This window comes from Prunus avium, chromosome 2 (genome assembly GCF_965620075.1).
Source record: "Prunus avium chromosome 2, drPruAviu1.hap1.1, whole genome shotgun sequence".
NCBI classification, from domain to species: Eukaryota; Viridiplantae; Streptophyta; class Magnoliopsida; order Rosales; family Rosaceae; genus Prunus; species Prunus avium.
In genome coordinates this window covers 24241402-24254244 of record NC_142285.1, presented here as the reverse complement: position 1 = coordinate 24254244, position 12843 = coordinate 24241402, and the positions used below count along the sequence as shown (strand labels likewise).

The 12843-nt window shown below is 40.0% G+C and overlaps 1 protein-coding gene and 1 pseudogene across 1 annotated transcript; one reads left to right on the top strand and one right to left on the bottom strand.

The window, feature by feature from the left end:
* The first annotated feature begins 947 nt into the window (after positions 1–947).
* LOC148296689 (uncharacterized) lies at positions 948–8138 on the top strand. Its single transcript, XM_088248604.1, has 4 exons — positions 948–1119; positions 1242–1354; positions 2137–2188; positions 7582–8138. Exons 1-4 carry the CDS (start codon positions 948–950, stop codon positions 8136–8138), a joined length of 894 nt encoding a protein of 297 aa, XP_088104730.1.
* Positions 8139–10448: 2310 nt separating this feature from the next.
* LOC148296688 (secreted RxLR effector protein 161 pseudogene) lies at positions 10449–11517 on the bottom strand (annotated as a pseudogene).
* Positions 11518–12843: the final 1326 nt, after the last annotated feature.

Here is a 12843-nt window from a genome sequence, read left to right as displayed (position 1 = left end):
GTCTGGATGGGAAGAGGACGACTAGGCGGTCATTTTGGTACCAATGTCGTCACTTGGGTTGGCCGAAGGAGAAGATGGCGGCCCAAAAACTATTCGGATGAACAGTAACAGGGAGAGGGGGTCGCGCACAGAGGGAGGAACAGGGGTGAGAGAGAGAGAGAGAGAGAAATGAGGGGTTTTCTGTTTTTTATTTAAAATCAAACTTCAACTTATTTACGATTATGCCACTGGTGATGTTTTGCCTGTAACTTTCTCATTACCACTCCAATTCAAGCCTGTCGCATGTCTACAGACTCGTCTCAGTACGAACTATGTAAAGGTACCAGCCACTGCCCTGAAATCCTCCCGGATTAAAAATAACCAAATTACCCCTACTCTGAGAGCAAAATTGTAAATTCAAAATTCTTGAAATTAATTAATTCACTATTCCTTTTATTTTGGGTCAGGATGTTACATAAATAGGCATGAAGCTTATTAATGTAATCAATTAAGAAGTCAAGAAGTTGAGTGACAGTAAGCTTTAGAGTTAAGAAGTTCTTGTGAGGAGTGTGAGTAGGGACGGACTCAGGATTTTAAAATGGGATGGGCTGAATTTAGGTACTAAGTAGATAGTAGAGCCGGTCTGAGGTTTTCTAAGGCCCTGGGCAAATTTTGAAAGTGTGCCCCTTGAAAGATCTGATAAATAAAAAAAACCTTGAAAGAAAGTCACTGGTCTGGTAAAGTTGATACATATAGCTATCCCCATCATTTGTTTAGATTTTGAATTTCCATTGCAGTGCTAGGTTTCTTGCAAGGGCTGAACACAAATCTCCTTGAAATTTTGGATATGCTACATTGTTTCCATATTTCCTTTGTTCTACATTATTATTTTGAAAGTTTTTTTTTCTGGAATTAGTCGTATAACATGTTTTTCCAATGCCAACTTAGGAATCAAACGCCTACGAGAAATGAAATTGGCCCATATTCAAGCCCTTGAACTCCTAGATAACATGTGTGAAGTGATAAAACATGAAGATGTCAATGAGCTTCTAACTGCAGCAGTCTTCCGAGCTACGAAGCTAGGAATGTTTGAGTTTATTGACCGTGTATTGCAAGCAAAACCAAATCTCGTGTGGACGTGTAATCCAATGAGAAGGAACCTCTTTCAGTTTGCCATTGAATGTCGTCAAGAAAATGTTTTACAGCCTTATTTATTATAAACTCGATAAAAAAACAAAGAACTGTGATTGGAAGTCTTGCAGATTCGGATAACAATTGCGCGCTACATGTGGCAGGGGTGCTTTCACCATTAGCAAGGCTCGATGATATCTCAGGTGCAGCTTTGAAAATGCAGAGAGAACTACAATGGTTCAAGGTCAGAACATATAATTCAGTGTTAGTTTTTTTTCCCCTCCCTCTTATCAATTAGTATAATTCTAAAGACCATTTTTTGTTTGGAAATTGTGGGAATTGGTCGTGGGCGCACTCTGCATAGTTATTTATTAATGGGAATCGGTCATTCTGGTACAAACTAGCTAAAATCAGAAATCAATAAGACATCTTAGAAGATATACATTTCTCATATGTATAGACTGTGAACATTCTGTTTTTCTTTTCCTCACTGAATATGACTTTCTATACTTTATTTTTTCTGTAAAAAAAAAATAGTACCTCAAATAGATGGATACTGTTTTAAACAAACATGAACAAAATTTGGATTAATTTATACTTTTTCAACTTATACAAATTGTTGTGGCTAAAATGAGTCATTTCCTGTATCGTGGGAGAAAAACGACTTTAGCAGATTAAATTTAGTAGTTTATTCATTCCAATATTGAAAACTCATGTTTGAATTTATGTAATTTAAACATTAGTTTTCAATATCGAACGCATTTTCTAGTCGAAAACCAATGCAGCATAGAAGGAGTTAAACTAGCCTTCTATAGAAACCAAAAATGTAGAATGACAAGAAAAATAGAAATAAAGGTAGTACTAAGAATGCATATTTAGTTACTTTACGGTCAACATTGTCTTCTCTGTTCTCTAATGGTTTAGGTTTATATGGCCTCTCAAATTTAAAAAAATTCAAGGGTTGATTAGAAAATTAGAATAATAACCTCTTATACTCATATGAATCTTTTGTTGAACAAAATGTAGGAGGTCGAGAATATTGTAAGACCCCTGCTTAAAGAATCTTTAAATAAGGAGTATAAGAAGTCAAATAATATGGGTAGAATATTTTCAGATATATTTCATTCTCCGAAAGGAGGTATTTATAATACAGGTTACAAACCCTAGTAGGGTTTAATTAGGAAATAAGTGGAATCCTAATTACATAATATCTACACAAAAGGAAAAATAAATAAAACCCAAATATAATAGGATATGCTCTACTCGCTAACACTCCCCCTCAAGTTGGAGCAAAGACGTCACGCATGCCCAACTTGTCAAGCGAGTTGAGAAAGATACTTGTAGAAACAGCTTTCGTAAGAACATCAGCTAACTGATACTCTGAACGGATGAAGGGGAAGGACACAATCTCCGCATCCAACTTTTCCTTAATGAAATTTCGATCAACCTCCACATGCTTTGTACGGTCATGTTGTACAGGATTATGAGCAATTGCAATCGCAGCCGTATTGTCACAATATAACTCCATGGGTTTATTAGGCCCAAAACCAAGGTCTTTCAACAATCTTCTCAACCATAGTAACTCAGATACACCATGGGCCATTCCCCGATACTCGGCCTCAGCACTAGATCTAGACACCACCTTTTGTTTCTTGCTCCTCCACGTAACAAGATTGCCACCCACAAACATAAAATACCCAGATGTCGAACGCCTATCTGTGGCTGAACCTGCCCAATCAACATCTGTATACCCTTCTACATTTGTATGGCCATACTTGGAGAGAATTAACCCCTTGTCAGGAGTTACTTTCAGATACCTTAAAATACGAGTCACAGCCCCCATATGATCTACACTAGGAGAGTGCATAAACTGACTCACTATATTTACAGCATACGCAATATCTGGACGAGTATGAGCCAAATAAATCAACTTCCCCACAAGTCGTTGATAACGTTCTTTATCAGTTGGAACTTGATCGGGATACAACCCCAACTTGTGATTCTGTTCACTAGGAGTATCAATGGGTTTACAATCCAACATTCCAGTTTCTGCAAGCAAATCCAAAACATACTTTCTTTGGGAAAAAAAAATACCATGCTTAGATCTGGCAACTTCAATCCCAAGAAAGTATTTCAAGTCACCTAATGATTTCATCTCAAATTCAGACGCAAGATATTTCTGAAGACTCTGTATTTCCACCTGATCATCTCCAGTTACAATCATATCATCAACATAAATTATTAAAGCTGTCAATTTACCTCTGCGACGTTTCAGAAACAAAGTATGATCCGAGTTACTTTGTACATACCCAGACTTCCTCATAGCTGCAGAAAACCTCCCGAACCAAGCTCTTGGAGACTGCTTTAGTCCATATAATGATTTCCGTAACTTACACACCATACCCTCCTTAGAGGTTACAAGGATACCCAGCGGAGGATCCATATATATTTCTTCTTTGAGGTCACCATGGAGGAATGCATTCTTGACATCAAATTGTAATAGCGGCAAATCATGATTAGCAGCTAAGGACAAGAGTACGCGTACAGTGTTGAGCTTGGCTACTGGAGCGAAAGTCTCCGTGTAATCCACTCCATAAGTCTGAGTATACCATTTTGCTACCAATCTTGCCTTGTAACGGTCAATAGAACCATCAGCCTTATGCTTCAAAGTAAACACCCATCTGCACCCAACTGCCTTTTTCCCTTTTGGCAAAGGAACTAACTCCCAAGTAGCATTCTTGTTCAAGGCTTCCATCTCAATATGCATTGCATCTACCCAGTTTTGATCAGATAGAGCATCCTGCAACTTAGTTGGCACACATACACTAGATAATTGACACAAATATGATGCATATGACTTAGATAAACGATGAGTTGACATATAATGGTTAATGGGATATTTGGACTTGGCATGTATATCAGGAGAATATTGTATTTTAGGTTTCCCACGGGTAGTGCGTGGGGGCAATGAATAAGTAGGCACATCACTAGAAAGTACCTCATTATCATGAGTTGATTGGGGCAGTGGCATGGCAGAGGGGGGTCTTGTATCAATTTCATCTGTACGAGAGTCGCTAGTGTCACTGTTATGTCCTTCTGAGAGAGGCTCGAAAAATTCCAAAATATCACCTGGCGACCGGTCGTGACATTCCTGGCGACCGGTCGCTTCACTCGTATCGTCATTGTCATCGCTCGTCGAGGCAGGCGACCGGTCGTTTCCTATGTGCGACCGGTCGTTTTCAGGCAGATTCGTTAGCGACCGGTCGTTCACTTCTATGCGACCGGTCGTATCTAAGCAGATTCGTTCACGACCGATCGCTTCCTCCATGCGACCGGTCGCTTCCTGTTCTTCAAAAAATCCTTCTTCATGTTCTTCAGAAATTCGTTCTTCAGGTCCAACATCTTCCATATTTTTCACTCCGAAACTCTTCAATTCACTCCCCCTCTCCCCCTGAATTGGAGATGAGGGAGATACATAATAAGGCACTTCTTCATGGAAAGTCACATCCAAAGTAACATGCACCTTCTGGGTAGGTGGATGATAACACTTATAACCCTTCTGAGTAGAAGAATAACCAATAAAGACACATCGCAGAGCACAAGGATCAAGTTTACTCCGTTGATGAGAGTAGACATGAACATAAGCAACACACCCAAAAACTTTAGGGGGCAACTTGGAAACGGAGACAGGGGAAACATGGTCACCAAACACATCATGCGGAGTCTTGAAATCAAGAACCCGGCTAGGAGTACGATTAATCAAATAGGCAGCAGACAGAACAACATGCCCCCAAAGGTGATGGGGAACAGACATATCCAACATGAGTGAGCGGGCAACTTCAAGCAAGTGTCGGTTCTTTCTTTCAGACACACCATTTTGTTGAGGAGTAAAAGGGGTTGTCGTCTGGTGAATAATCCCTTGAGTACGGAAGAAAGACGCTAAAGTATTATTCACATATTCACCTCTGTTGTCTGTCCGAAATACTTTGACCCGAGCATGAAACTGAGTAGACACCATAGTACAAAACTCTGGAAGGATGGAAACAACATCATGTTTATTTTTCAGCAAGAAAACCCAAGTAAGTCGGGTACAATCATCAATAAATGTGACGAACCAACGAAATCCGTTCGAAGTAACGCGAGCCGGACCCCACACATCAGAATGCACTAAATCAAAAGGCTTTGCAGCTTTACTGTCACTTGTTTGTGCCTGATAAATCACGGCCACGAGCTGGCCGAAGGAGCCCTTTCTTTCGGCCCTGGCACTTGTTCGCAGAGGTTGAAACGCAGCGTTTCTTCAGGGCATATTCGCCGTCCTTAAAGAATAAAAGAAGAAATGCTAAGGCATGATCATCTCGGCCTCAAGCATAGGCCGAGGCCGAGGCCGAACAAAATTGCGGCCAAGACATTAAAGACAAATCATCACGTGACAGCAGGGTCCCAGGCTTCATTTAATGAAGTAGTGCCTGTTTAATGCAGCAAAACCCATTGGCCACAAAGTAGCATTTAATGCATGAGGGAAGGTGGGAAGTGACTGAAGTCAGGATTTGATGATAGAGACCAGAGTGATTAGACGTGGACATTCTCACAAGAATTCTGACAGCTTGAGATGTTGGTTCACCAGCTATCCAGGCCATAAATGCGTCTCCACGGCCAGGGATTCAGAACCCACGATTGAGCGCGGCGGCCGAGATTCACCAGGATTTCTGGGGTCTCATCACCATACTTCACGATCCCAAATGTCGATTGGACTACCCACTTGCTCTAATCAGACTCCACTATGCGCAAATTCAGCCTCGATTACTCATCTAGGGACTCTTCCTATAAATACAAGGCTCGAGCTACATTCAAAGGGTTCAAACACCAAAACAAGCCTCCCATGGAGCAACTTATTTTCTTCTGTAATGCACTTTCAATATCTTTACTTGCTTTCCTAGGAGTAGTGTTAGATTGTAAGCAGAATCCATTCATCAATATATCATACGACCCTTGATTTTCAAGGCACCGGAGCACCATCTCTGTTTGTTCGCTCACTCACCCCATATATCACACGACCGTCGCTCCCTGAGCAGCGCGCCGGAGCACCGCCCAAAACCCACCACCAACACCATCACTCGACGGCCTTGTAGTTCAGGCCGTGAACCTAACAGCCGAGACCAGTTCCTCTCTCGGCTACAATCGTTTGACCAGGAAGACAGATCAAACAGGCGCACCATTCACCCATCCAACACTCACCTAAACTTCAACGCACGGTAAACCGTGCTGGCACGCCCGCGCACAACCGCACCGCACCCAAAAGCAGGAAACCCCGTGTTAACGCACATCCCCTCGGCCCGGAACTCCAGGCCGTGAGATTTGCGCGGCAAACATCACTTAAAGGAAATACAGTGCGATGGCTCTTGGCCAAAATACATGTCTCACACTTAAAACTGGACTCGTCACAGGAGCGGAATAAAGATGGAAACAGACGCTTAAGGTAGCCAAATGACGGGTGTCCCAAGCGACTATGCCATAATCAAATTTGTTGTTTGTCTTTGACACTGCAACTTTGAACAGTATTAACGACACGATCACGAACTGGTGCAGAAGGCAATGTCAAATAATATAACCCCCCCTATCCGTTTACCATGCCCAATCATCTCGTGAGTCCTAAGATCCTGAAAAGAGCAATGGGTAGGATAGAAAGTAGCAGAAGCATTAAGTGTATCAAGTAAGCGACCAACAGATAACAAGTTACAATGGATATTGGGAACTAATAACGCATGAGACAAGGACAGAGTTGGGGTTAGAGAAATGGTGCCCTCGCCAATAATTGGAGAGGGCAAGCCATTAGCACTAGTTATGTATGGGTTACGGGTGTTACTAGACAACTCATCAAAAAATTTAGAATCATAAGTCATATGATCAGAAGCACCAGTGTCAATTATCCAAGTATTAGAGCCAGTACCTGGAATAGAGTCAGAGACACGCAAATTCGCAGAAGCAGCAGCAGCACCAACAATGGAATTATCACCCATGATTGTAGCAGAAACCCAACAAATCACGCAGAGTATACAACATAACACAGCACAGACACAAATCCGGCAGATGTACGAAGACAGTAAAGGCAGATGCACACAGCGGAACACGGCAAAAGCACAGGAAATAGAGGCACGAACACGACAGGGCACACAGCGGAACACGACAAAGGCGCAGGCACAAGAACCCTAAAGAAATTAGGGCACACAGTAGAACACGGGTGGGCACAACACACACAGGTCACCAGAAAGTCGGCTCTGATACCAAGTCAAATAATATGGGTAGAATATTTTCAGATATATTTCATTCTCCGAAAGGAGGTATTTATAATACAGGTTACAAACCCTAGTAGGGTTTAATTAGGAAATAAGTGGAATCCTAATTACATAATATCTACACAAAAGGAAAAATAAATAAAACCCAAATAGAATAGGATATGCTCTACTCGCTAACATAAGATGCCGGGTGAGGTATTTTCCGAGAACCACAACCAATTGGTGAAGGAAGGAGAAAGATGGATGAAAGAAACTGCACTCTCATGTACAGTTGTAGGTGCTCTCATTATTACCATCATGTTTGCTGCAACCTTCATAATTCCCAATGGAAACAATGGAGAAACAGGCTTCCCAATATTCCTGCATAAAAAGTTGTTTATGACTTTTATAGTTGCAGATGCTATATCGCTCTTTTCCTCCACAACTTCAGTGTTGATGTTTTGGGGAATCCTTACATCACGTTATGCAGAAGATGATTTCCTCAAATCCTTACAAACAAAGATGATAATAGGCCTTTCCACCTTATTCATCTCTATTGCCACTATGATGGTTGCCTTTTCTTCCGCCCTTTTCATTATGCTTCATGAACAGTCGTGGATTGTTTTTCCAATGATTTTCGTTGCTAGTGTTCCAGTCACCTTATTTATTTGGATGCAATTTCCTCTTTTAGTTGAGATGTACATTTCTACTTATGGACGAGGAATATTTAATAGTAAAGTGAAACCAAGGGCATAAATTCTTCAACTTAAGGAAGAGGAATATTTGATAGGAAAGTGAAACCATGGACATCAAATTCTTAATGTGAAATTCCCTAGAATGGCCAACCGATCTATTTCTTAATACTTAAACACCACAGCAGGATTAAAACACAACAATAATCCTGTAAACAAAAAACTCCAGAATACGCAGCGGAATAAATTCAAATAAAAACGCAAATAATTGCACAAAGGGACACATGATATGTTGACGCAGTAAAAACCTCAAGATGAGGAAAACAACTGCGGGCACTATGCCGGAGAACAAATCACTATGAGAAAGAATACAAAAAGGTCTTACAAGTCTCAACTCACAAAACTAACGCTCACAAGGCAGACTTGCCTACTCGCCTTTGCTACTCAACCCAATCAGCGATCTTGTCTTCCTTCGTCAACAAGAGATGGCACAACTCTGGTCTCGGCTGCTCACACCTCAAGGCACGATTGTTGATCACCAACATGCATAATGCTCATGAACTCACACATATATGAAAAGATGATGATTTAATCACTCATGGAGGCTAACAAGGAACAGCCACATGAGTTTTCAATATGAACTCTCAAAAAAAAACCTCTGCAAGAATATTTTTGTCGTTCTCTCTTTTTCAACGTTGCAGGCACCCAAACAAAACGGCTAACTCCTTTCTTAAATTACACGCTTAAAAAACTAGGTCAGAGACCAAAAAAGGCTTTTAGCAAAAATGGGCTTTTTAACAAATAAAGCCACTTAATTAAAAACCCAATGTAAAGACAACAGAACCCTTTTACTTAAATAAAACCATCGTTAAAAAACTCATTGATGTCTGGCACTGGATTATGTAAGACTGAAACCATATATCAGTCTTGTACATCTGACAGCCACTTTTGATGACCTTACAAATATGCCAATATGAATCCATGGATGCAAAACATACCTTGGCATTGTCTCTAAGCCACACTGATCCAAGATAGCAGAACGTCACTTGAAAACTGTAGGTTACACGCAAAGACCTACCCTATGTTTTTGTAATGGGAAATTGCCAATATACCAAAAATTGGTCATAACAATCTCCCCCTTTGGCATTTCCTATACAAAAACTCTAGTTACAAAAATTGGTCCTAACAAACTCCCCCTAAACCAATTACAAGTGAGTGAAAAGAATTCCTTAAACATGAACACTTGCAATAGAGAAGGTAACCTGAATTCTGCACCACTAAACCAAAAATAACCAGTGTAAAGCACGTATGACTGAAAATACAATAAGTAAAAATAAAACTCAGAACGTTTTCTCCCCCTTTTTTGGATAGGCAATGGCAAACTCCCCCTCAAGTAAATAACCACGTGCACAGCAAATAATCACTCCCAGAAATATCAATGTAGGCAAAAATTCCAAAGTATGAATTCTCCCATGAATGTATATAAAAAAAAAATCAGAGGGAATAATGAATGAGCAATGAGGCACACAAGATATAAATTTTTATTTATTTATTTATTTTTCAAACCAGTGTCACAAACGAGATTTCTAAGCAAAGCCTGTAAGGAGATATCAAGTCAAAATGGAAGAGTAACAATGAGAACCCACAGCATCAAGTGTTTTTAAATATCTCTGCATGTTAGGCAACAACATATAATCAAGATTAGCAAAAGTTCACAAGAGCCCTTGGTGTGAAAGTGAACCAATAGAGATAGGAATGACAATGTACACAAGCTTACTTCAACAGATGCACAATGGTGCTGTAATTTTGTCATTTTTTTTATATTTAATTTTCTTTTCTCTATGGACCACAATCCACAACTTTATCAAGCTTTCTAGTGACCTGTAACAAGTCTTAGGCCAGATGCTCCCAAGCCAGAGGACTTTAGGGCACTAAGTATATCAAGGATACTCCATGGGCTTAGCAACTCGAGTCAAAAGGCTTCAAAGTTGGGAATTTTTTTTTTAAAAAAATTTAAATGGACCAAGCCATCCCGTATTCGACGCGACCCTCGACACTGGTTAGGTAAGAGGCCCGGCTACTTTGGGATAACCTTAGTCAAGCTCCGAAGATATTGATCATTGTCGTTTAAATTAAAATCTCACAACATAGCCATTCATATAGCTCATATTGGTGTGCGTGTGCTAGAACCAAGGAAAGCCTATGAGAATTTTGGCTCAGCAAGGATTAATGCTAGAGACTAACATGGAAAAATATCTATCAACTGAGAGCATGTGTCTCACAGTTAGTCCCTCATTATGACTAGAAAACCAATCTCAGTTCAAAGAAATACAAGCTTATGACAATGGGATTGAAAATGTAGTGCAATGATGTACTACAAAGCTACAAAAATAAAACAAAAAAATACCATAATATGATAAACCTATTTGACATGGGCATACAACAATGAAATTTGAATGCAAAAATAAAAAATAAAAAATTAGAGAGAATTCATTCAATGGAACAAATACCAAGAGACTTCCTGAGAGTTTCAAAACGAACAGTGCCTAATGATTTTGTAAACAAATCAGCCAATTGTTTTTCTGTGCAAACAAACTCAAGACTTACTACCTTTTCTTCAACCAATTCAAGAATAAAATGATGCCGAATATCTATGTGTTTTGTTCGTGAATGTTGAACCGGATTTTGGAAATATTTATTGCATTCAGATTATCACAAAAAAGAGTTGAAGTACCTTGCTGAATGCCATAATCTCTCATCATTTGCTTCATCCATAGTAATTGTGTGCAACAACTTCTGGCAGCGATATATTCCGCTTCAGCTGTAGACAAGGAAACACAAGCTTGCTTTTTGCTATGCCAAGACACAAGATTATTACCTACATAAAAACACCCTCCAGATGTGCTCTTCCTATCATCAACGTTCCCAGCCCAATCCGCATCGGTGTAACCTGCAATTTCAGAATTTGAGTCAAATGAATAATATATACCTAAAGTTGGAGTACCACTTACATATCTGATGATTCTCTTGACTGCATTCAAGTGCGACTCCTTTGGATTTGCTTGAAAGCGAGCACACACACCAACACTGTATGAGATGTCAGGTCGACTGGCTGTTAAGTATAAGAGACTTCCAATCATGCTTCGATAAAGTGTTTGTTCTACACTTTTTCTAGATGGGTCCGCATCAATTTTGTTGTGTGTAGCCATGGGATTCCTTGTTGGTTTGGCAGAGCTCATACCAAATTTCTTTACCAAGTCATTTGCATACTTCGTTTGAGAAATAAAGATACCATTATCTTGTTGCTTGACTTGCAGGCCTAGGAAATAGCTCAGCTCCCCACACATACTCATCTCAAATTCGCTACTCATAACTTCAGTAAATTCCTTTACAAGCAATTCAGACGTAGACCCAAAAACAATGTCGTCGACATAAACCTGGGCAACAATCAAATCCTTTTTGGTCTTTTTGACAAACAGAGTTTTGTCAACAGCTCCTCTGACATACCCTTTATTCAGCAAATGGGATGACAACCGATCATACCAAGCCCTAGGGGCTTGCTTCAGCCCATAGAGAGCTTTTCTAAGACGATATACATGATCAGGATTGTAAGGATCTTTGAATCCTACAGGTTGTTCTACATATACCTCCTCCTGTAAAACCCCATTTAAGAATGCACTTTTCACATCCATCTGGTGTAGTTTGAACCTCAGATGACAAGCTATAGCTAAAAGCAATCTAACTGATTCAAGCCTTGCCACGGGAGCGAAAGTTTCATCGAAATCCAACCATTCAACCTGGGTATATCCCTGTGCAACCAGCCTTGCTTTATTTCTTGTAATAACACCATTTTCATCAGTTTTGTTTCTGAAGACCCATTTAGTACCTATCACATTTGAGTTCTTGGGACGTGGGACCAAGTACCACACATCATTCCTAGTGAATTGGTCTAACTCCTCTTGCATAGCCATGATCCAATCACAGTCAAGGAGTGCTTCTTTTGAATTTTTCGGTTCCAATTTGGAAAGATAGCACAGATGAGTTACCTCTGCAACGACTTGGCTTCTTGTCTTTCTTTGATAATTTAAATCTCCAATAATATCAGATGGTGTGTGGTCTTTTTGGACTTGCCAAGCACCAGGTCTAAGAGGAGGTGAAAACATAACTTCTTCTGCATGCATTTCATCATTAATTTCAGCAACCTTGTCCTTTTCTTCTTGCCTAGGAGCTGCTGGAATAATATCCTCATCATCATCTGCACAAGAACCAAATGACATATCAGTATCATTGACAACAACATTAATTGATTCCATTACTGTACAAGTCCTCTTGTTAAACACCCTATAAGCCCTGCTAGTGAGAGAGTAACCCAAAAAGATGCCAGTATCACTTCTTGTATCAAACTTTGCTAGGTTTTCTCTATCTCTATAAATATAACAAATGCTGCCAAAAACCCTATGTGTTTTATGTTCTGTTTTCTCCCTTTCCAAAGCTCGTAAGGAGTTGAAATTGTGCCCGGTCTGAGATATACACGATTTTCTGTATAACACGCTGTACTAATAGCTTCTGCCCAAAACTTTTTCGCTATCTTAGCACTTGTCAAGATCACACGTCCCATTTCAAGCAAGGTGCGATTCTTCCTCTCAACCACCCCATTATGTTGAGGTGTAATAGGTGCTGAAAATTCGTGCTTTATTCCTTTCTCTTCACAATATTCAGCAAAGCTTACATTTTCAAACTCCGTTCCATGGTCTGTTCGAAGTCTCATG

Excerpts from the sequence above, each read along its gene's own strand:
- LOC148296689 (XM_088248604.1), top strand. The coding sequence starts at position 948 with ATGAAATTGGCCCATATTCAAGCCCTTGAACTCCTAGATAACATGTGT. Across the intron at positions 1,120-1,241 it reads ACCAAATCTCGTGTGGACGT|ATTCGGATAACAATTGCGCG; the intron begins GTAATCCAATGA and ends GAAGTCTTGCAG. Across the intron at positions 2,189-7,581 it reads AGAATCTTTAAATAAGGAGT|ATAAGATGCCGGGTGAGGTA; the intron begins ATAAGAAGTCAA and ends CTACTCGCTAAC.